The sequence below is a fragment of the Equus caballus genome, chromosome 19 (assembly GCF_041296265.1).
Source record: "Equus caballus isolate H_3958 breed thoroughbred chromosome 19, TB-T2T, whole genome shotgun sequence".
In the NCBI taxonomy this organism is placed as follows: domain Eukaryota; kingdom Metazoa; phylum Chordata; class Mammalia; order Perissodactyla; family Equidae; genus Equus; species Equus caballus.
In genome coordinates, this window is record NC_091702.1 from 47,167,950 (window position 1) to 47,193,322 (window position 25,373).

The 25,373-nt window shown below is 37.3% G+C and overlaps 1 protein-coding gene across 1 annotated transcript in view; it reads left to right on the forward strand.

Annotated features, from left to right (window-relative positions):
• KPNA1 (karyopherin subunit alpha 1) overlaps nt 1-25,373 on the forward strand; it is a 73,543-nt gene that overhangs the window by 13,109 nt on the left and 35,061 nt on the right. The window contains exon 2 of the mRNA XM_023623658.2: nt 10,752-10,885. Within this exon, the coding sequence (XP_023479426.1) occupies nt 10,757-10,885 (129 nt within the window). The 5' untranslated portion in view covers nt 10,752-10,756. The remainder of the gene's footprint in view (nt 1-10,751; nt 10,886-25,373) is intronic.

A 25,373-nucleotide genomic window follows, 5' to 3' on the forward strand; every position in this document is an offset into this window, starting at 1 on the left:
AAACAAATTTTAAAACACAGGCATACACAGCACACATTCCATTAGGCATCAGAATGATGATGCCATCAGGTCACAAAGCTTCTGAAAGACTTATGAAAGTGAAAAAAACATAGAACTTCTTAGTAGTATTATGAAAGTAGTTTTCATGAGAACCTTTTTTTACGTATCATATTGTCAACTATGGAAAAGTTTGAATCAGTGCTGGGTTAGTGATGGTGGTGGTGGGGAACTGGCACAGTCGTATTCACTGGTACATTGGTGCAGTATTTTAGAGGGCACTTGGACAACATCAGATTTTTAAATATACATGCTTCTGACCTTGAGGTTCTACTGTTTAGAATTCATTCATGGATATAATGGCAAAATATGTGCAAAAACATGAAAGAGGATTTTGGTTACAGCATTGTTTGTGACCTTTAGGTACACTTTCATTTTTTTGTTTGTACCTTTTCATATTGTTTGGGTCCTTTTTGAAATTGTGAGCCTTTTTGTAATTTAAACGGGAAGAATATTTCAAAGGCACAGGTACATTGTATGAATGGTAGAAATTGTTAGTTTGGGTGTTAGAGTCATTTGTGAGTTCTTGGATACCACAATTTAACAAAAAAAGCAAGAAAGAACAAGAAAACCAAGAGACACTGGCATTTCTCTTGTCTACCTACTCCTTTTGAAGAAGAGTTGCTCTGATTAAACAGGACTTGCTGCTGGTCCTCATCAGTTGTGCTTTCTAATGTCTATGCCTTTATTTTGTACTCTTCTCTCTGTTTTGTGGGTCTTTCTCTTTCAACCTCAACTGCTAAAATCCTGTCTATCCCTGACAACCTAGCTGAAACACCATCTTCTCTGTGAAGCCATCCCCGATCACTTTAGTCAGAAGAGATCTTTTTTTGAACCTTTAGAGCTATTTATAGCCATTTCTTCATTACACAAATATCAGATGTGAGCTATATACGGGCTGGACAGTGGAAGTATGCCTTCGTATGTTACTTCTCATCACCTTATAAGGTATTATCTCCATTGTGCAAATGAGGAAAACAAGACTCACAAAAGTTTAGTGTCATCACTACATCATTTTTTTAAGAAGTAAATTTGAAAACAGTGTTTCAAGGCCAGACATCTTCTCTGGACTTGCTTCTTATGTCACTTTAATAAAAAGAAGCAAGTGAATAGTTAATTTTTGTGTGAACATTTCTTCCCTTTTAGATTTTCTGGTATATATTTCTTTTACTTTTGAAATAATTTTATGCTTACAGAAGTTTTAAGAAGTGTTTAAAGACCACCTGTTTACCCTTCATCCACATTCCCCAGTTTTTCAGTTTACCTTTTACTTCATTTGCTTTCTGATTTATTCTCTTTCTGTGTATATGTGTATGTGTGTTCCCAACATTGCCTTTCCTTAGTTGCTTGCTCTTCCAGTTCCATGTTGAATATAGGCTTCCAATTACTTAAGTCTAATTGGTTTATGGTCTTGTTAAACTTTATCCAGGTCTTGCCCTGTTACTGTAGTCTTTCCTTTTTCACCCTAAAACTTTTGATTCTTGAATTTGGATCTTCATTGCAATACTGCTGTTATTATGCTATATTGTTATATTTCAGAGCCAAAATACCTGCTTCAGTAATCCAGCTCTTTTCTCTATATCATTTCTCAGCACCATTAAATATTACGCAGAATTATTTGCAAATTCTCATCTGCATTGCACCCGCCTTTCAGTCTAATAAAGCCCAATCTGAAAAAATACCACTGGGTATATGTATTAGTCTGCTTGGGCTGCCATAAAATGGTACCACAGAGTGGGTGGCTTAAACAACAGAAATTCATTTTCTTGTTGTTCTGGAGACTAGTAGTCCAAAATCAAGGTGCCAGCAGGGTTGGTTTCTGGTGAGGCCTCTTTCTGACTTGTGGGCAACCACCTTCTCACTCTGTCCTCACATGGCCTTTTCTCTGCACATGCAGAGAGAGAGTGAGCCATCTCTTTTATCTCTTCCTGTTGGATTAGTGCCTCACCTTTATGACCTCATTTAACCTTAATTACCTCCTTAAAAGTCCTATACCCAAGTACAGTCACATTGGGGGTTAGGGCTTCAGTACATGAATGCGGGGCAGGGGTGGGGTGGGGGGCCGTACAATTCAGTCTGTAATGATAGACCAATAGGTTTATAATCAGGAGACCTAGGTTCATATCCTTGGTCTATCTGGTATTAAGTGTGTAACCCTGGCCAAGTCACTTAATCTCTGTGAGCCTACTGAATCCTTACTCGTAAAGGATCAGAATAATGCTTGTGCTATAGGTTTGTTAAGAGATCCAGGTAAAATAGGTGATGTGACACAGCACATTATAAATCAGTGATTCTCAGTCCAGGCTTGCATTAAAATCATCTTAAAAATGACTATTCCTGTGACTTCCCACGTGACAGTATAAGGAACTCTGAAGACTTGTTCCCTAGTAAAACTGGGGAAAATTATTAACAAACAGCTATTTAAAGTCTCTGGAAATGGTCCTAGGGCATACAATAAATGAAGAGCTTCTAGTCGGAGGGAAACTTTTCTTTCTGGGAGGAGCAAGACATCAGGATTTCTCATCCTTCCCCTAGCTGCCTGCTGCTGAGGCTAAGTTCTGGGTGAATGTGGTGGAGAGGTAGGGAACTACCACCTATCCAGTTCCCACTTGTGGAACAGAGGCTCTATCTTGGTCGCAGAGCTGCTGAGAGTCCTAGGGAACAGATCACCGTTTCCCTGACTTATAAGTTGGTGGTTCCACATTAGGAGAGACAAGCTGAGAAGTCCTCAGGCTACTGCCCACTCCCAGCCAAATACTCTGTCAGGGACTGAGTGACGAAAGGGAGTGTCACTCAGAGAATTGTGCTGGTGTACACACGCCCAGCTTGAGAGCCCTGGTTCAGAGATTTTGCTTGGGTGTATTGGGGAGAAACAGGTCATAAAACAGATAGCTACTAATCTCTTCCTTGAGGAACTGACTTTGCCGCGGAGCTGGAGAAGTTCAAACCTAAGGATACTCTCAAAAGCAGTGGAGACAAGCTGTAGTGAAAGGCAGTTGGGAGGAGATTTATAGATTCGAAAAGGTATAGGCTAAACTGCAGGCTAGCTAGTTTGCAGGAGAGAATTGGGATACGAGATAGCTGGAAGGAGCCTTCCTGGGGTCAGAGGAAGTGTCAAACATTGACTCTGGAACTACTCCTTCAGAGAAACCTGAATTTGATTGAATTCTTCTGTGGAGCAGTTTATGCCTGAGGCTGTTGTTGAAAACAGTAGAGCAATCAGCTGGCAATTAGTGGAGATTAACGGATAGGATTAGTCAGGGAAAGAAAGCCCTGCCAAACTAGTGTCATGGCAGGGTGACTGTGGGCATATCCAGGCTCTGCCCACCTGAGGACCAACATCAGAGGCTTAACACTGCAGCGGGGAGGGGCAGGATAGACTTCTTTAAAATAATGCAGCACATTTCTAAACGAATAAGCAAGTAAGAGTAGAAAACCTGGGGTTGGGAGGCAGGGGGTGCGAACCAGTATCCAGAGTTGCCACAAACTATTATATAAAATATTGAGTTTCCAATAAAAAGCTATGAGACATGAAAAAACCCACAAAAAGCCAAAACAAAACCCAGGAAAGTGTGGCTAATATACTCGAAAAAGCAGACAACAGAAACTGCCTGTGAGAATAACCAGATGTTGGATTTAACAGAAATAGACTTTGAAGTAGCCATTATAAATATGTAGTTCAGGGAATCAAAGGAAACCTTGATTAAAGAAGTAGAGGAAGGTGTGATAACAACTCACATCAAATAGAGACTATCAGTACAGAGACAGAAATTCTAAAGAAAAGCCGAATGGAAATTCTGGAATTGAAAAGTTAACAACTGATGAAAAATTAATTAGAGCAGCTCAATAGTAGAGTTGGACTGGTAGCAGAAAAAATTAGTGAACTTGCCAATAGATCGATAGAAATTCAAGGAAGGGTGAGAAAAAAATGAAGAAAATTGAAGAGCCTCAGAGAAATGTAAGGCAGCGTGAAGTGTACCACAGTACACATAATGAGAGTACCAGAAGAAGAGGGAAGAGAAAAAGGAGCAGAAAAATCACTTGAGGAAATAGTGGCTGAAAGCATCTCAAATTTATTGAAAAACACTGACCTGTACATCCAGGGAGTCCAAAGAACTTCAGAAAGGATTAATGCAAGAAAATCCACAAATGAGCACAACATTGTAAAAATACTGAAAGTCAAAGACAAGGAGAAAATTTTCAGAGCACTGAGAAAAACAAGGAGTTACTTAAAAGGGAACCCTGATAACAATAACAGCTGACTTAGCAGAAACAGTAGAGGCCAGAAGGCGGTGGAATAATATATGCAAAGTACTCAAAGACAAGTATTGTCACCCAAGAATCCTATATATCCAGCAAAGCTATCTCTTAAAAATGAAGGTGAAATAAACACTTTCCCAGATAAACCAAAGCTGAGAGAATTTGTTATTAGTAGACCTACCTTGCAAGAATGCTAAAGGAAGTTCTTTAGGCTGAAAGCAAGGGGCCTCAGATGGTAATTAGACTCTTCATGAACAAAGAGCACCAGTAAAGGTAATTATGTAGTTTTAGAAGAGTATAACCACCTATTTTTTTCTCAAAACTGATTTTAAAAGCAACTGTGTAAAATAATACATATATAATGTATTCTTGGGCCTATATTATAGAAATGTAATATATTTGTCGTGTATCTTCCAATAACAGCACAAAAGAGGTAAGTGGGAACAAAGCTATGTTAAGCTAAGGAAATGATTATAGATGATAAAATAATAATTATAAAAGTGTGTTGTTGGGTTTGTAACATTAATAAATGTAATATGTATAACAATATCATAAAATGGAAGAAAAGGGAATAGAATTATATAGCATAACATTTTTATGTCTTCCTAGAATTAAGCTAGTATAAGTCTGAATCAGATTAGGATGTTAAAGTGTATATGGTAATCCCTAGCAACCACTAAGGGGGAAAAGTCACTAAAGAAATTTAAGTGCTTCATTAGAAAATATTCACTTAATGCAAAAGAAAGCAGTATAAGAGTAATAAAGGAATGAAAAAGACTTGACACACAGAAAACAAAAAATGAAAAGGCAGTCATAAATCCAACTTTATCAATAATAACATTAAATATAAATTGATTAAACAATCTAATGAAGAAGGCAGAGATTATCAGACTGGATCCAACTGTATGCTCTCTACAAGAGACAGACTTTTAAGTTTAAAGATACAAATACATTGAAAGTGTAAGGATGGGAAAATGTATATCATGCAAACAACAACCACAGGAAAGCTGGAATGACTACTAATATCAGAAAAAATAGATTTTAAAACAAAAAATATTACTAGAGATAAAGAGGGACATTTTATAATGATGAAAGGGTCAATCCAATAGAAAGACAAAACAGTTATACATGTATCTAATAGCGTCAAAATACATGAAGCAAAAACTGACAGAAATGAGGGGAGAAATAGAAGATTCAATAGTAATGGTTGGGAGACTTCAATATCCCACTTTCAGTAGCGGACAGAACAAGTAGACATGAGGTCAGCAAGGAAACAACACTGTAAACCATCTATATCCAGCAGACATTTATAGAACACACTACTACCCAGCAACAGCAGAATATATATTTTTCTCAGTCAAGTGCACATGGCACATTTTCCAGTATAGACTATATGCTAGGCCACAAAACAAGCCTTAATACATGTAAAAGTATTGAAATAATACAAAGGATATTCCCTGACCACCAAGGAAAAACATTAGAAATCAACAATGGAAAGAAATTTGGGGAACTCACAAATATGTGGAAATTAAAGAACATACTCATAAATAACTGGTGGGTCAAAGAAGAAATTAAAAGGGAAATCAGAAAATACTTTGAGATAAACGAAAACGAAGTTACCACCTCAGAAAATTTATGGGATATAACTAAAGCAGTACTTAGAAGGAAACTTCTAGCAATAAATGCCTTTGTTAAGAAAGAAGAAAGATCTCAAATCAGTAACCTAACCTTCTGCCTTAAGTCACTGGATAAAAAAGAGCTAAGTGAACCTAGAGCAAGAAGGAAGGAAATAAAGATTAGTTTAGAAATTGATGAACTAGAGAATAGAAAAACAATATGAGAAAATTAAGGAAACCAAAAACTGGTTCTTTGAAAAGATCAACAAAACTGGTAAATCTTTAGCTAGATTGACCTAGGAAGAAAGAAGACTCAAATTACTAGAATCAGAAATGAAAGAGGGAACAGTATTACTGACCTTACAAAAATTAAAAGGACTATAAAGAAATACTGTAAACAACTGTATGCCAGTAAATTACATAGCTTAGAAAAAATGGATCAGTTTTTAGAAAAGACTGGAACTACTGAAACTGACTTAAGAAGAAACAATCTGAATAGACCTCTAACAAGTGAAGCGATTGAGTTAATCATAAAACTACCCAGGAAGAAAAGCCCAGGCGCATATGGCTTCACTGCTAAATTCTACCAAGCATTTAAAGAAGAATTAATACTAATTCTTCACAAACTCCTCAAAAAACTTGAGAGGAGCAACACTTCCCAACTTATTTTATGAAGCAAGTATTACCCTGATGCCAAAGATACCACAAGAAGACTACAGACCAATATCTCTTGTGAATATGAACACAAGAATCCTCAGCAAAGTACTAGCAGAGCAACTTCAACAGCATATATAAAGATTTATACACTAAGTGTCATTTATTTCAGAAATGCAAGGGTGGTGTAAAGTTCACAAACCAATTAATGTAATAATCAGTAAAATAAAAAACAAAAGTCACATTGTCCTTGCAATAGATGCAGAAAAAACATTTGACAAAATCCAACACCGTTTAGTGATAAAAACACTAAAAAAACTGGGAGTAGAAAGGAACTTCTTAACATGATAAAGGACATCTATGAAAAATCCAAAGGTAACGTTCTACTTAATGGTGAAAGACTGCCTGCTTTCCCCTACAATCAAGAATAAGGCAATACTATCTGCTCTCTCCACTTCTATTTGACATTGTATTGGAGGTTGTAGGCATGGAAATTATGCAAGAAAAAGAAAAGGCATCAAGATTGGAAAGAAAGAGGCAAAAACTATCTCTGACAGGTGACATGATCTTGTATATAGAAAATCCTGAAGAATCCACTAAAAAAAATTAGCACTAATAAGCAAGATCAGCAAAGTTGCAGGACACAAAATCAGTATACAAAAATGTCGTATTTCTATAGACTTGTCATGAACAGTCTGAAAGTGAAATTAAGAAAATTCCGTTTATAATAACATCAAAAAGATTAAAATAGGAATAAATTTAGCAAAAGAAGTGTAAGGCACTCTGAAAACTACTAAACACTGTTGAAAGAAATTAAAGAACGTGTAAGTAAATAGAAAAGCCTCCTGTCTTCATGGATTAGAAGATTTAACATTGTTAAGATGGCATTACTCCCAGATTGATCTACAGATTCAATGCAGTCCATATCAGAATCCCAGCTGACTACTTGTAGAAATTCACAAACTGATTCTAAAATTCATATGGAATTGCAAAGTATCCAGAAGAGCTAAAACAATCTTGAAAAAAGAATAAAATGGGAGTACTCACACTTCCTGATTTCAAAACTTACTACAAAAATGGTAATCAAGGGGCCGGCCCCATGGCCGAGTGGTTAATGTTGCGTGCTCTGCTTCAGCGGCCCAGGATTTCACCAGTTGGAATCCTGGGCGCGGACATGGCACTGCTCGTCAAGCCATGCTGGGGCGGCATCCCACATGCCACAACTAGAAGGACCCACAACTAAAGATCCACAACTGTGTACCAGGGGGCTTTGGGAGAAAAAGGAAAAAGAAAATCTTTAAAAAAAAAAAAAAAAAAAGGTAAGATTGTGTGACATTGGCACAAGGATACACATACAGATCAATGGAATAGAATTGATAAGCAGGAAATAAAATTATGTATGGTCAACTGATTTTCATCAAGGGTTTCAAGACCATTCAATGGAGAAAGAATAAGTTTTTTCACCATATGAATGGATAGCTAGATGCGAAGGAATGAAGTTGGACCCTTACCTCATACTGTATACAAAAAATTAACTCAAAATGGGTGACAGACTTAAATGTAAGAGTTAAAACTTTAAAACTCTTAGAAGGAAACTTAGGGTTAAGAATCCCTAAAAGTACGACACTAAAAGCATGAGCAACAAAAGAAAAAATAGATTAATCTGGACTTCATTAAAATTAAAAACTTTGTACTTCAAAGGACACGATCAAGGAAATGAAAAGACAACCTTTAGAATGGAAGAAAATATTAACAAATCATATATCTGATAAGGACTTCTGTTTAGAATGTATAAAGAAGTCTTACAACTCAATCTTAAAAAGACAACGCAATTTAAAAATGGGCAAAGAATTTGAATAGACATTTTTTTACGGAGGATAAACAGTTGGCAAATAAATAGGTGAAAAGACATCTAGCACACTAGGAGGACTAGAACAGAAAAGTTGTGATGTCAGGTGTTGGCAAGGATGTGGAGGAATTGGCAACCCTTTTACACTGCTGGTGGGAATGTAAAATGATGCAGCCACTTTAGAAAAATAGTTTGGCAGTTTCTCAAATGATTAAACAGAGTTACCATGTGACCCACTCCTAGATCTACACCCAAAAGAGATGAAAACGTATGTCTGCACAAAAACTTGTTCACAAATGTTTATAGAAGCATTATTTATAATAGCCAAAAAAGTGGAAAGAACCCAAAGGTCCATCTGCTGATGAGTGGATAAATATGAGGTATATCCGTACCAGGGAATATTATTCAGCCATAAAAAGGGATAAAGTACTGATATATGCTGCAACATGGATACAGGTTTCTCTTGCTATCTGAAAGTAGAGGAGTCCTGTGAAACTTTTTTTCTTTTGAGGAAGATTAGCCCTGAGCTAACTGCTGCCAAGCGTCCTCTTTTTGCTGAGGAAGACTGGCCCTGAGCTAACATTTGTGCCCATCTTCCTCCATTTTATTTGGGATACATGCCACAGCATGACTTGACAAGCGGTGCGTAGGTCCACACCTGGGATCCAAACCGGTGAACTCTGGGCTGCCAAAGGAGAATGTGTGACCTTAACTGCTGTGCTACTGGGCTGGCCCCGTATGAAACTTTTAATAAGCCGAAATGATATAAAGCAAAAAAGCAGTTACCATTAATTTCTATGGGAAAAATCTTTTTTAAATTTAATTATTTTATTGAGGTCATATTGGTTTGTAACGTTGTATAATTTTGAGTGTGCATTATTATATATCACATTCTGTATAGACTGCATCATGCTCACCCCTGGTAGTCTAGCTAATCTGTCACCATACATATGTGCCCCTGAGCCGCCACCACTCAGTGGGGAGTGTTTGTGTAGGTGGGGCCACCTCAGTAGGTGGATGCTCCTGTGGGCTGGGCTACCACTCTGAAAGTGTTGGTGTGCAGGTCTGCCTGCTCTTGCCTCTACTCACAGTTGTGTTGGCCACTTTGTGAGGATCCTTGGTCTGGATCACTGCCGCCAGGGACGGTGAGGGGTAGGGGTCCACTCATTTGGTTCCACTGCTTCCTGGGGATCCACTCGACCCACCTTCAGATGTATAGCTGAGTGGATCTCTCAGGCATCCTGTGGTGTTGGGTAGGGAATCCTCTGTTGCTTAATGGATGTCCGTTTAGTTTTAACTTAGAGAAGAGAAACAAACAGAACTCACTGCGCCAGGATGCTGACATCTGGGAAAAACTTTTGAGCATTTCTATACCCAAAAAATAACCTTAACTATACCAAATAACACATAAAACCTAAAATAACACTAGCATATAGTAAAAGGAGGAATGATATGATAAATACACAGCCTATGTGAAGTAGAAATGGTTTATGTACAGTGTAGTTTCACTTACCGGGATCAGGAAGACAGCACACTGGGCTGAGGTGGTGGTGGTGATGATGGTGTGTTAGGCCGAGTTGTGGGAGATATAGGAGACTGGGGTGTAGGAGAGAAAGGAGGAGGGTCATCTATTAAGATCTCATTGTCGTCTGAACCCATCAGGGCAGGCATGTCCCTAACAGCTACACCTTCTGTGTTGCCTGCCTCGATGTCAAAGGTTGAGGTTCATCATCTGCTGTGGCTGATGTGGAAGGCTTCAAATATGACAGTACGCTTGACTCTGTGTAACGGCTCACTGCAGAATAAACACTGAATGCTATTTTTGCTTTTCTCATTGTTTCATAAAAGCGAAAATCCTTTTTGGCTTTCTCGCGGTTAGCGAAAACAGGTAGTACTTTTAAGTTTTCGTAAAAGCTAAGTGGTGTAAAGCGAACTTTTGGATAGCGAGGGAAACCTGTATTACACCAAGTGGAAGAAGCTAGGCACAAAAGATCACACATAATGATTCTATTCATATGAAATATCCGGAATTGGAGTGATAGCTAAATGGCACAGGGTTTCTTTTTGACAAGGTGATGAAAATGTTAAAAAATTGACTGTGCTGATGGTTGCACATAGCGGCGAATATGCTAAAAACCATTGAATTGTTTTTTTTGAACACTTTAATAAAGCTATTAAAAAAAGTCACCATTTCTGGTGTCCCTGTGGGGTAGGTCTGGGCATATACATATTTAAAAGGCTGAGCTATTAGAATAACAGAGCCCTTTACAGTCAGCCAGGCTTATCTGTTACCTCCCCACCTTTTATTTTTGTAGAAATCATGAGTACCCCAGGAAAAGAGAACTTTCGCCTGAAAAGTTACAAAAATAAGTCCTTGAATCCTGATGAGATGCGCAGAAGGAGAGAGGAAGAAGGACTGCAGTTACGCAAGCAGAAAAGAGAAGAGCAGGTGAGTCCTTTACCCTTAGCATTTCTTTTAAAGGACTTAATGTTCCATTTTAATCCTGAAATCACCTTCTTTTATTTTAATGTTAACAATGTTTAATATATATAATATATATATGTGTGTTCTCCCCCCACCAATATAAAATCAACTTTTGGGAGTGAGGGAGATGGGGTAATGAAAAGTGGAATACAAGAGTGAAGAAATCTCTCAGGTTCCCACGTTCCAAATATAACCACTGTGTAGTATGTTGGCCTGTTTGTTTTTAGTGTATTTTATTTTTCTAAAGTTGTGACATCTTTGAGATTTTATCTGCATGTTTGTTAATAAATTCTCAAGTGACCAACAAAACATTGCTTTTAACTTTAATTTGAAAATTTGTAAACATGTACAAGAATAAAGAATAGATGGTGAACCTCATAAACCCTTCTTTTTAATTCAGTAGTCATCAATAATTTGCCATACTTCATATATGTCTGTCTAGCTTTACGTTTCTTTATTATGTAGTATTTTAAAGCAAAATCTCAAGGAATATGTCTTTTCACCCCTAATTTAATTATGTATTATTCATAAGGATATTAATGACATTGATTTTTGATCATCTTTAACCTGAGAACGTCTGAAGAAGAATCTGGGACTCACCCTCACTTTATCTTCCTCTAAAACTACTTAGGGCAAATGGTCCATCACTTTTGACAAAGAATTTAAAGACATAACGTTTAGGTGACTTTTTTTTGCAAAGGAGTGACTTTTGAACTTGCAGGGACCATTTGACCCCCACACTACAAAAGCTCCATAAAAGGCAAATGAATGAATCAGAATCCTTCATACCTGAGAAATAAGGTAATCTGTCATAAATATTTTGGAGTTGTAGTGAACTCTTCTCAGCATACCCTGTTCATTTGAGTAGCACTGCACAATAATCCAGTTAGTTGAAGTCCAAGAGTACAACCTCGGTGTTTTATTTGTTAAAATGACTGTAGATGTTTGAATCAAACACTTATTGTTACTGTTATGATATTTTTTGGCAAATAGAGTTTGTACTGTTGTAATAGAGTTTATATTAAATGCAGCAAATTAAGTTATGAGTTCTTGACATTCTACTTTATCATCTTTGAAAGTGACCACTTATTCATAAAAGGATGAGTTTCTCTTGGTGTCTTGTTGCTTCTTTATTCATCCCTGTGTCTTATTTGAAGTGGAACCTTTTCTTTGGATGAGCTTTTAATACATTAGCTTCTATTTTGGGGGTAAATTTCAGAAATCACAACAGCATTGTTATGTAGTTATATTCACATATGTAAATATGAATATGTGTGTATACCCACAAGAGCACAGGTATGGGTCTGAATCTAACTACCAACCTACACATCATATTTGGCATAAAGCCTTTTGAAGATGTAGCGATGGCACTTGGCCATTAACAGTGTTCATTTTACTCTGCTTCTTTTTGTCAATGGGTGATTTCATGTAATTAGACTTCATGGTAAAATTTATATAAATTTCTTATATTCATTTACTTGCTTGAAGGCAAATGCTCTATATCCTTCATATATCAAGTGGCAAGTATGGCCCCACATATCTGATACGTTTGGAGTTGAAATTCTATCATCTTCATTGTATGAGATCGGAAATTGTGCTTGGGCTTTTAATAAGTTGCTGTGATAAGTTTTTGGAATATTGCTCTATTTAAAATCTTAATTTTGTCAGTTCATATGTGCCATTTTACATAGTGAAAACTGGTAAAAGTAATCAAGCTTCTTAATATCACAGCAGTACTTGTTTCATGCCTACTTGGTAAAATAGTAAACATCAGTGAAATATAGATTTGTTTAGGTCTTGTTTATTTTACCACAGTTGCTTTGTCATCTATCTGGAAAAGTCACAGGCTTAGGCCAGCTGAACAGCTAGATTTGAGGGTAGTACAGGAGTTGATGCTGCCAAGTACACAAAAGATAACTGCATCTTTTAGGGCTATCCTTTTAGCAGACTAGCACTTAATGTCTCTTATCTAGGCAGCACTGTATAAATGACCTCTGTCCATTTGGCACCCACAGACCAAATTAAAATTTGTTTTTGGCAAAAAATTTTCCTAGTTGATCTCATTCTGATTGAGCCTGTACTAGAAGATGAACATTTTATGTTTACTCTTAAGCAGAACCTTGCTAAACATGTGAGCAGGTAACATAGTGCTGCCAAAAAGTTTGTAAAAACCATAGTGATGAAGAATGGAGGCTTGCTTGATGTTTTTAGTTACAAGAAATAGCTTGTGAAGTGAGCAAGTTGATAATGTTGTGGACAGCCAACTTTTCCCATTGATTTACTTTGTTAGCAAGTTCAGGCAACATGTAGTCTATAAATAAGGTACATAACATGATTGTTTTGGCAGTTTTTTTCTCTTTTGAAAGCTGGTTGTTCCTCTTGAGTGGTATGTGCACATAGTTGGAAAGGTTCAGTACAGTGCTGTGACACCTGACGGCGCTTTGGGCAGTGATGAACTGCATATGCAATGGCGGTCCCACGAGATCAGTGCCATATGGCCTAGGTGTGCAGTGGGCTATGCCGTCTAGGTTTGTGTAAGTGTAGTAGAGGAAGAAGAAATTTTCCTCTACCCTTCTAGGTTCTTCTGGCTGGTCTAAGAATTAAATTGAAATGAGACAGATTAACAGGAGAAAAACAAAAGTTTAATTACATGTATACATGGGAGAAACCCAGGAAAACTGAGTAACTTGCCAAAATGGCTGAAGCTCTCACGTTAAATATTATCCTCAGCTAAATACCCACCAGAGGGTGGGGAGAGTCAGGGACTTCAAAGGAAAGGAAGGCAGTTCACAGGTAGGCGAAAAGGAGCAAACATTGGGAAAGCAAGTGTTTGGCCACACAGAAACAGAAGAACACAAAGGGGAGCCCAACAAACAGGCTTTTCTACGTTCCTCCCTGTCTACCACCTAGTTCATGTAATGCTAAGGTGATAGCTTGCTTCCTGAGACAGATCTTTTATCTGAATTCTTTTAGGCAGTTAGGGGGAGGTAGCAGGAAAAACTTTCTGAGTCTTTGTTTCTTAAAAATAATCAGCCTAGAATTATCCTCAACTTAAAGACACACATTTTGGGGTGACAAATTTTGTTTCCCTTCAGTACACTCTGTCATGTTTGCGCAATGACAAAATCGCCTAATGACATTTTTCAGAACTTTTTCAGTTGTTAAAGTGATGCATAACTGTAGTGCTGAAATACTTGAAACCAAACCAGCAGTGTAGGGGAAGATTTAAGCTCTTATACCACTCTTTCCCTTATATCCATCCTCATAGTGTAGTTATATTGTAATGTGTAAATATTATTCATTGCTGGAGCTGAATAGTATACTGTGGTTACGTTTCCTTTCTTATACTTTGTTTTTCCTGGAGCTAATTGTCTTATTTTTTACCTATTTGGCTTTCTTTGAATTCCTGGCTGTCTTCTTCTCTCCTATAGCTCTTCTAAATTATTTTGTCTGATTTTCTAATTGGTTAAACTTCTCAGATAATTTATCAGTTCCATTTTTTTCCTCTGGAGACTTCTACCCTACGTTTTTTGTCCTCTTTCTCCTGTTGGTATTATTTATCCAATGGACGGGCTTTATAGCTGTAGTTGTTCGGACTTCCTTTTGCTGGGAATTTCTCCTCTCCTTGTCCTGATCCTTGTGATGTAAATGGTATTGTTTTTTTAATTTCAAATTCCACTTGTTCATCAGTAATTGTATTTTTCATCATCTATAGTAATTAAAGATCACTAACAGCATCCTGCCATACCACATTAAAGACACTGCCTGTGGATATAAATTTTGCTTTAGCAACAGGTATAATTTTAGTGATTAGGTTTTATTTTGGAGTCATGTAATGTTTTAAATAATTGTAAAACAAAATTAAATCAGAACGAGGGAAGAAATTTTTAAAAATAAACAAAAGGAATTAAATGGCCCTGACTTTGTGTCATGCTTGTGGCTAAACCACACAGAGAGGAATTATTTTAATACCATTTAAAATATGGCAATATGGTTAATAATCCCTTTTGGGATATATCTTAAGGACAAAAAAGTGTAAACAAATCTTCAGCTCCTTTTAGTTGTCATATAGGATTGATAGATATTCTGAAACTGTATGTATTTGTATATGAATACAGCAAATAAGTGTTTATGTTAGTATTAGGAACCTGGATCTTTTAGCTTAAGGAAATAGAGAAATATGAAATCAAAGAATTACATAAATTTGAATTGTTAATATCACTAGGGATTCATGATGTATTTTCTTTAAACACACACATATATACACACATGCATACACACCCAACTCTGTCCTAAAAAGGCCTAGAAATAGTGAAATACCTTGTAGCAGTCTGTACTCCTGGCACTCTGAGATTGTGGTCATTAGAATTTTTCTCTTGAAAAAACAATGCTCCTGGGAAAAATAACTGATTCTCAGTTAAAGATAGGGAATATTCAGCTTGAACACATAGGGGCCGGCCCCGTGGCCGCGTGGTTAAGTTTGTGTGCTCCACTTCTGCAGCCTGGCGTTTGCTGGTTTGGATCCTGGGAGTGGATATAGTACCACTCATGAGGCCATGCTGTGGTGGCATCCCACATAGAAGAACTAGAATGACTTACAGCTAGGATATACAACTATGTATTGGGGCTTTGGGGAGAAAGAAAGAAAAAAGAGGAAGACTGGCAGCAGATGTTAGCTCAGGGCCCATCTTCCTCACTAAAAAAAAGAAAAGAAAAGAAAGGAAATATTGAGGAAAAAAAAAGAAGAGAAAAAAAGGAAAAAAAGATGAACACATAATTTTTGTTTTATAACATAAAGCAAGGGAGTTGTCTAAGACCACTGAAATTGTGTTGAAAAGACTCAGGAGATGGTTTGAATAATCTCCCGTTAGCCAAAAGTGGGATATTTTGGGTATCAGAAAGGGTACTTTGAGGACTTCTGCTTCCAGCCAAAGTGGAGTGGGAGAGCTGAGATTTACCCTCCTTCCTCAAACAACCAAGAATAAACAGACAAAATCAATGAAACAACAGTTGAAGAAGCTGGACATTAAGCAGTGAAGGACACTGATCTCTAGAGATGGGAAACAAATGAAGCGAACCCCATGATTCCCTCAGCTTACTACCTGAGAGAGTTTCCAAGTTGCAGCACAGGGAGAGGGAACTAAGGTAGAGCCCACAACTTCCCTGATTTAAGACAGAGCTTAGAATCCAGGGAGACCAAAGCAAATAGAGTTCATAGGATGGAATACCAGAAAGGAGAGACCTGAGTATATACTATAGAGAGAACCCTGGAGATCTTCAGAGGGTTTCCTTGGATTTTCAGCAGAGTACTGATCAGCACATGTGTTTGAGGAAGCTACACAAGGCTAGAGGTTCTCTAAATATCATCTAAAAGGATTAGAGGAAACAGTGCCTGGCACTTACACAGAGCTGAAAATAGTGCCTGTTCCCCTAGCCAGGCTGGAAAAACTCATAATTAATGGGGCTTTAGGTAGAGTATTCAGGAGCATCTTGTCTCAGTAGTGGAGATTAATTAGCCATAGACTTAGTACTCTTCCAGACGTACCTAACAAATCATAAAAGCAAGATCCAAGAGGATCAAACTGTTTCCATGTAATTTAGCTGCATACTAGATCACCACCCAAGAAAATTTATGGGAATACAAGAATATCCAGTACCCAGGAGAGTCAAATTGACAGTATGGCATCCAAACAAAGATTACTGGGTATACAAAGAAGTGGGAGAACATGATCATTAATAAGGAGAATAGTCAATCGAAACTGACCAAGATACTCGAATTAGCAGAGAATCAGATTAAAACAGTATTGTAATTAGGTCCCATATGTTCAAAAAGTTAAGTAGAGACATGGAGTGATGAGGATTTTTAGGCTGGTTAATTTTAAAACCGCAGATGAGAAGCAGGCTCCGAGGACTGGAGTTTGCTTGCCCTTTGTTGGGAAACATTTACGTTTGTAAGGGAAACCTCCGTCTGTAAAGATGCCTCCCTCTCTGTGCCAGGAGGAAGGGGGGATGGCCTTATCTCTGGAAACTCTTAATGGGGAAGGCAAGAACTTAAGTTGGTTACTGTCTGGCAACCTCATGTAACTGATTTAGGGTGGTGGCTTCTGGCCTTTACTTAATCCGATTTGATTCTTATCTAAAAGTTGTGGGACCATCTAATGGCCAGACCCCACCTGCACTGATACCATTTTAACTTTTTTACATGTTCTTTCCTTTGTCTTGTAAAGAGATGGCTCACATACCTATGCCTTAAATTTAGCTTTACTCTCCACCCATGTTTGCAGCAGTAGCGGGGGCAGCAGCAGCTCCTTCTGCCCGTGGGTCCTGTCCCCACGCAGCAGCCTGACTGCCCATGGGTCCTGTCCCCATGCCGGCAGCAGCAGCTCTGACTGCCCATGGGTCCTGTCCCCGTGCTATTCCACACTAGTCTCTAAATAAAAGAGCACTACTTCCAGATCTTGAGAGTCCAAGAAATCTTTCTTTCGACTCCTCGGCTCACCGACCCTGCATCATGGAGGACATAAAAAAGACTCAAATTGAACTTCTAGAGATGAAAACAATGATGTCTGAGAAGAAAAATACGTGGATCAGTGGCAAATTAGAAACTGCAGGAGAAAAGATTAATGAACTTCAAGGGATAGAAATAGAAACTATCGAAAATGAAAAAGAGGTAAAAGAATACACACACACGCGCGCACACACACACACACAAGAGAAGACATCAGTGAACTATGGGACAACTTATAAGAAACCTAATACATCGACAGTTTCGGTCCCTGAAGGAGAGGAGAGAGGATGGAAGAGAAAAAAATATTTAAAGAAATATTGGCTAAAAACTTTTCTTAAGTATCAAAAACTATAAACCTACTTGTCCAAGACACTCAGTGAATCCCAGCCGTAAAAAACATGAAGAAAAGTACACTGTGGCACGTTACAACCAAACTACCTAAAACCTACTGTAAAGAGAAAGTCTTAGAAACACACAGAGAAAACAGACATGTTACTTGCAGAGGAGCAAAGAGAAAGGTGATGTCAAGTTTCTCGTTGGCAGTGTATAATACAAACCAGAGGACAGTGGAAAACATCTTTAAAGTACTCAAAGAAAGAAACTGTCAACTTTGGAATCTGTACCTGGCAAAAATATTTTTCAGAAGCAATGGTGAAATAAAGATGTGTTCAGGGATACAAAAACTGAAAGCGTTCATTGCCACCAGACGTGCTCTAAAGGAATGTTAAGGATGTCCTTTAGACAAAAGTAAAATAATGCCCTGGATTACTTTGAAGCAAATCCCAGACGTCAAATTATTTATAAATCCTTCAGTGTGTATCTCTAAAACATAAAACTTAAACCAGAGTAGTAGTGTTGTACTTGAAAAAAGTTAACAGTTGCTTAATATCAAGCATCTAGTCAGCATCCATCAGTTTTTCACCTCAAGGTTTAGCAGCCTCTGATGGTCGTTGCCTAGATCCATTACTTTACTAGGAGTTGCAGTGATCATTCTATCATTCCTTCTGCTTTTTATTAGCTCTAAAGAAGAGCTTTTCTTCAACAAACTTTTGGTTTTCCTAAACTACTAATCATATAGGAAAGAGAAATACTTGATTCTCTCCCTTTATTTATTTTCAAAATATGAGTTTGTTCCTTAACATCCTCAAAAGGGAACAGTAAAGTGTATGTTTTATTTTTTTTTTGCTGGGAAGGATTCTGCCTGAGCTAACATCTGTTGCCATTCTTCTTTTTTTTTTTTGCCCCCCATTTTCCTCCCCAAACCCCCAGCACACAGTTATATATTCTAGTTATAAGGCCTTCTAGTTCTTCTATGTGAGCCGCCACCAGAGCATGGCTACTGACAGACGAGTGGTGTGGTTCTGTGCCCGGAAACTGAACCTGGGCCGCCAAAGCAGAGTGCACCGAAGTTTAAACATTAGGCCATCAGGGTTGGCTCACTTGTATGTTTTAATATTATTAGGAACTCATAATGATTAACATAGTAGATGTATTTCAGTTTATTTCAGCTGTTACTCTTTTCTGAGTCTTTTTTAAAAAACAACTTTATGACTGTATAGTGTACATACAATTAAGTGTAAAATTTGATGTTTTGACATATGTGTATATCTATGAAACCATTACCGTAATTAAGATAATGAACATATTTATCTTTCCCAAAACTTTCCTCGTACACCTTGGTTAATACCTTTTCCCCATTCCTATCCCCCTGCCTCCAAGCAACTTCTGATGTTTTCTGTGACCACTAGTTAGTTTGCATAGATGGAATCATACAATGTGTATTCTTTTTTGTCTGACTTCTTTTAATCAACTTAAATCATTTTGAGATTCATTTATGTTGTATGTATCAGTAGTTCATTCTCTTTTGTTGTTGAGTAGTATGCTGTTGTATGGATAAACCACAATTGGTTTGTCCATTCACCTGTTGATGGCAGTTTGGATTGTTTCTAGTTTTTGATGATTGCAAATATAGCTGCTATGAACATTCATGGACAGATCTTTGTATGGACATGTATTTCCTTTTCTCTGGGATATATCTATAGGGTTGTATAGTAGGTAAAGAAGCTACAGTAGGTAAAAGATGCTATAGTAGGTAAAGAAGCTATATACTTAAGAAGCTGTCAACTGTTTGCCAAAGTGAGTTGTACTATTTTATCCTCCCATCAGCACTATATGAGAGTTTTAGTTGCTCCGCATCCTTGTCAACATTCGGTATGGTCGGTCTTTTTTCATTTTACCTATTCTAAGATGTAGTAGGATGCTACTGTGGTTTTAATTTGCATTTCCCTCTTGACTAAAGTTCAGAGCATCTTTTCATATGCTTATTTGCCATCTGTATATCTACTTTAGTGAAGTCTGCTATGTGTTCCTTGTTTTTTGATTGAGTTGTTTGCTGGATACAAGTCCTTTGTTGGATATATGTTATGTAAATATTTTCTCCCAGTCAATGGCTAGCCTTTTCATTTTCAGGAGTGATTTTTGAAGAGCAAAAGTTTTTGATTTTGGAGTTCCATGTGTCAATTTTTTTCTTTTTTTTTTTTTTGTGGCTTGTGTTTTTGTGTGTCAAATCTAAGATCTTTGCCAAATCCAAGATCACTTAAGATTTTCTCTAGGAAGTTTTATTGTTCTGGCTTAAATTTAGGTCTGTGATCATTTGCATTTAATTTTTGTATATAGTGTGAAGTAAGGGGGAAAAGAGGGCTTTTTTTGCGTATGGCTATCCAGTTGTTCAGATGCCATTTAGTGAAAAGGTTGGTTTCCCTCATTGAATTGCTTTGGAACCTTTTACAATCGCTTCACCATATCTGTGTGAGTTGGCTTCTGAGCTCTACTCTATTCCATTGGTCTGTTTGTCTATCTTATATACCACACTGTCTTTGACTACTACAGTTTTATAATGAGTCTTGAAATTAGGTAGTGTTAGCCCTCTAACGTTGTTCTTCCTTTACAAAATTGTTTTGGCTCTTATAGGTCCTTTTCATTTTTATATGAACTTTAGAATCAGCTTGTCAATTTGTACATGAAAGCCTGCTGGGAAATTGATTGTATTAGATTGGTAGATCAGCTTGGGGAGAATTGATATCTTAACAATAATGAGTCTTGTGACTCATAAGCATGGTTGTATTCTCTCCATTTATTTAGGTCTTTAATTTCTCTCAGTGATTTGTAGTTTTTGGTGTATAGGTCTTACACATTTTTTTGGTCAGATTTCCCCCTAAGTATTTCATAGGTTTTGATGCTGTTGTAAATGGTATCTTTTAAATTTCAGTTTTCAATTGTTCATTGTTAGTATTTAGACATAGTTTGTTTTTGTATAAAATTTTATTTTGTAGCTCATCTTAAAGCTTGCTAAACTCATTTATTAGTTCTAGTAGCTTTTTTGTAGATTCCATTGGGCTTTCTACATAGATAATCATGTTGACTATAGGTAAAGACATTTTTACTTTTTCCTTTCCAATCTGGATGCCTTTTCTTTCTTTTACTTGCCTGATTGCACTGACTAGCACCTTACCATGCAATTTTGAATAGAAATGGTGAAATTGCACATACCTATCTTACTCCTAATTTTAGGCAAAAAGTAATCAATCTTTTATTAATTATGATGTTAATTGTAGATTTTTCATATATTTCCTTTATGAGTTCAAGGAAGTTCCCTTCTGTTCCCAGTTAAATAGGTGCATAACTGTTTAGAATTCATGTCTTCTTGGCTAATTGATCTCTTTATCATTATGAAATTACCTTCATTTCTCATAATATTATTTCTCTGAAATCAACTTTGTCTGACATTAGTATCACTATTCCAGCTTTCTGTTAACTTGCATTGTTAATTAGCAATCTTTTTCCTTTTTACTTTTAACATATTTGTGTTTTTATGTTTAAATTGTGTTTTACACAGGCAGCATATATTTTATTAGAGGTGTATATATATGTTTAGTGTTTCCTTTAGGGTTTATATCTTTAACTTATAGTCTACCTTCAACTGATATTATACCACTTCATGATTCATGGTTTTTACTTCTGCATGTGCATTATTAAACCCCCAGTCTATTCTTACTACTTTTGTTTTAAATTGTCACTTATCTTTTTTTAACAACTTTATTGAGATATAGTTGACATACCATACAGTCACCTATGCAAAGTTTACAGTTCAAAGGATTTTAGTATATTCTCAGAGTTGTACAACCTTCACCACAATCAATTTATGATTGTTTTCATCACTGCCCATTAGCTGTCACACTCCATTTCTTGTCTCTCCCCACCTGCCATCCCTAAGCTACTTTCTGTCTCTCTAGATTTGCCTATTCCTGGACATTTCATATAATTAGAATCGTACAATATATGGTCTTTTGTGATTGGCTTCTGCACAGCAGAATGTTGTCATAGTTCATCCATGTTGTAACATGGTATAGGCATACTTTGGAGATATTGTGGATTTAGTTCTAGACCACTGCAATAAAGTGAATCACACAAATTTTCTGGTTTCCCAGTGCATATAAAAGTTATGTTTACACTGTATTGTAGTCTATTAAGTGTGCAGTATTATGTCTAAAAAGATAATGTATATAAATTAATTAGAAAATACTTTAATGCTAATTAATGCAAATTATCATCTAAGCCTTCAGCAAGACAATGCTTTTGCTGGTGGAGCAGTATCTGTAGAAGAAAAAAATGCAATATCTGTGAAGTGCAATAAAGCAAGGTATGCCTGTGCTTCATTGAACCCTTTTATTAAGTAGTATTCCATTGTGTGGGTATACCACTTTTTGTTTATTCATTCAGTTGATGGACATTTGGATTGTTTCACTTTTTGACTACTGTGAATAAAGCTGCTATGAAGATTCATGTACAAATTTTGTATGGACATATGTTTTCATTTCTCTTGAGTATATACCCCCTAAAAATATATTAGGAGTGGAATTTGCTGGATTATATAGTAACTCTGTTTAATATTTTGAGAAACTGCCAAGCTGTTTTCTAAGAAGGCTTCACCATTTTATATTCCCACCAGCAATGTATGAGGGTTTCAATTTCTCCACATCCATGCCAACACTTTTTATTATCTGTCTTTTTGATTATAGCCATGCTAGTGGGTGTTAAGTGGTCAACTGTCTTTTAAAGACATTCTTTTTTTAATGAGAAAGTTTTAGAAAGATTCCACCACGTTTTTTTTTTTTTTTTTTTAAAGATTGGCACCTGGGCTAACAACTGTTGCCAATCTTTTTTTTTCCCTCCCCCCCCCCCCCCCCCGCTTTATCTCCCCAAACCCCCCCTGTATATAGTTGTATATCTTAGTCGCAGGTCCCTCCAGTTGCGGGATGTGGGACGCCGCCTCAATGTGGCCTGACAAGCGGTGCCATGTCCGCGCCCAGGATCCGAACCCTGGGCCACCACAGTAGAGCGCACGAACTTAACCACTCGGGCATGGAGCCGGCCCTGATTCCACCACATTTTTACCATTTCTGGTGCTCGTCATTCTTTTCTGTAGCTCTTATATTTCATCTGGTGTCATTTTCCTTATGTCTGAATAATGTCATTTAACATTTTCTTACAGAGCTGATCTGCTGGTAATGAATTCTTTCAGCTTTCATATGTCTGAAAAAAGTCTGTTTCACCTTTGTTGTTAGCAGTCTTTTTCTTTTTTTTAAGATTGGCACCTGAGCTAACAACTGTTGCCAATCTTCTTTTTTTTTAATTGCTTTTTCTCCCCAAATCCCCCCTGTACATAGTTGTATATTTTAGTTGTGGGTCCTTCTAGTTGTGGCATGTGGGATGCCACCTCAACATGGCCTGATGAGCGGTGCCGTGTCCGCGCCCAGGATCCGAACTGGCAAAACCCTGAGCCGCTGAAGCAGAGCGTGGGAACTTAACCACTCTGCCATGGGGCCTGCCCCCAGTCTTTTTCTTTTGATACTTTAAATATGTTTGATCCATATTCTTCTGTCTTTCATTGTTTTCAGCAGCAAGTCTGCCGTCGTTCTTATCTTTTGTTTTCCTGCTTTGAAAAAGTCTTTTTTCCTCAGGCTGCTTTAAGATTATCTTTTCATTCTTGATTTTAAGCAGTTTGATTATGATGTGCTTTCATGTTTTCTTCATATCTCTTCTTGAGATTCTTTGAAATTTTGGATTTGTGGGTTTGTATTTTTCACAAGTTTGGAAAATTTTCGGCCATTAATTTTCCAGATATGTTCCCCCACCCCAACCTTGGGGCTTCAATGTGTGTATATTAGGCCACTTGATGTCCCATAGCTGACTTATGTTTCGTACATATTTTTTCAGCCTTTTTTCTCTGTCTTATTTTGGAGTGTTTCTGTTGCTGTGTATGTCCTTAAATTCACTAATCTACAATATCTAATCTGCTGTTAATTCCATCCAGTGTACTTTTCATTTGAAAAATTGTATGTTTCATTTCTAGGTCTTTGATTTGCTTTTTTTGGTCATATCTTCCTATCTGTCCTTCTCATGGTTATACTTTCTTCTGCTTTTCGAATATGTGGAATATATTTATAACAGCTATTTTAATGTCCTTGTCCAGTTTGCCATCTTTGTCATTTTCAGGTGGTTTTGATTAATATGATAGTTTTTTTTCTTCCTCATGGGTAGTCTTTTCCTACTTCTTTTGTATGCTTGGTAGTTATCGATTGAATGCCAGGCATTGTGAATTTTACCTCATTTGGTGTTGGAGTTTTTCATATTCTTTTAATAAATATAATTTCGTATTCTTTTAATATGTATAATCCTGACTTTGTCAATGGATGTAGTTAAGTGGAACCAGTTTGCTTTTATGTTTCATAGGGCTGGACCAGAACAGCTTCTAATCTAGGGCTAATTTAGCCTCATTATTGAGTCAATACCCATGAGTATTCTACTCAGTGTCACATAGATTAGGAAGTCTTTTCTGTTCCCACTGGTTGAAACATGAACTATCCCTTGACCTGTGTGACCTCCACAATTGTTCTGCATGCTCTTTGAAGGTGGTTCCTTTCCCAGCTTTGGATCTTTTCCTCACACGGCAGTCGTGATCAGTACTAGCTAAAGACTCAAGGGGAATCTTCTGCAGATTTGTGGCGTTCTTTATGTGTTGATCTCTCCTCTTCAGTACTCTTCCTTCTGGATTCTACGTGTCTTGGCCTCCTCAGTTCTGAATTCTGTCTCCTTAGCTGAGGGAGCCTGAAGGCCCTGTTTGGGTTCATCTTCCTTGTACTGCAGCCTGGAAACTCTGTCCAGACAATAATCTGAATCAATCATAGGGCTAATCTTGTTTCTTTTCTTTTCTGAAGGGTCACTGTCCGTGCAACTGCTTGTCTGATGGCTGAAACCCGTTATTTCATGGATTTTGTCTGGTTTTTTAGTTGCACAGGCTGAGAGGATAAGTAACTTTTACTCTATCATGGCTTGATGAATAAGCGTACTGCCCAGGACTCTTAAGGATATAATGCAAGCCACCTTAGTTGCTGCCTTTGGAGAGAACTATTCTCCTTTGCATGCACAAATTAATGGATGCTTTAAAGGTAGTGTTCAAACAGTAGTCATTTGTCATCACTGGTTGCTGGACAGGTTGGGAAGGTCAAGAAGCTTGAATTCACTACCCTTGATGGTTAGGAGGGAAGTATTAAGTCATCGTGAAGTCATTTTTATATTCATTCCCCCTGATGTATTGGTAATACTGTCCTATCACTTACTTGGCATAGAGGGAAAAGGGAAATGGCCAAACATGCCCCAGCTCGTTTTTCCAACCTTACCTTTTTGATATATTGTGCAGTGTCAGGCCTCTCTTAGTAAGTTTTACCTTGTATCAAGTGTTGGTAATAGCATGTTTTGATAGTTAACTGCATCAGATTATAAGACTGAAGAATTCTGAAATAGGTCCTCGTCAGGAAAGATCGAAGTCAGCGTAAAATTGAAAAAGTTTAGAATTTTTAAAATGATTTTTAGAAAGCTCCATTC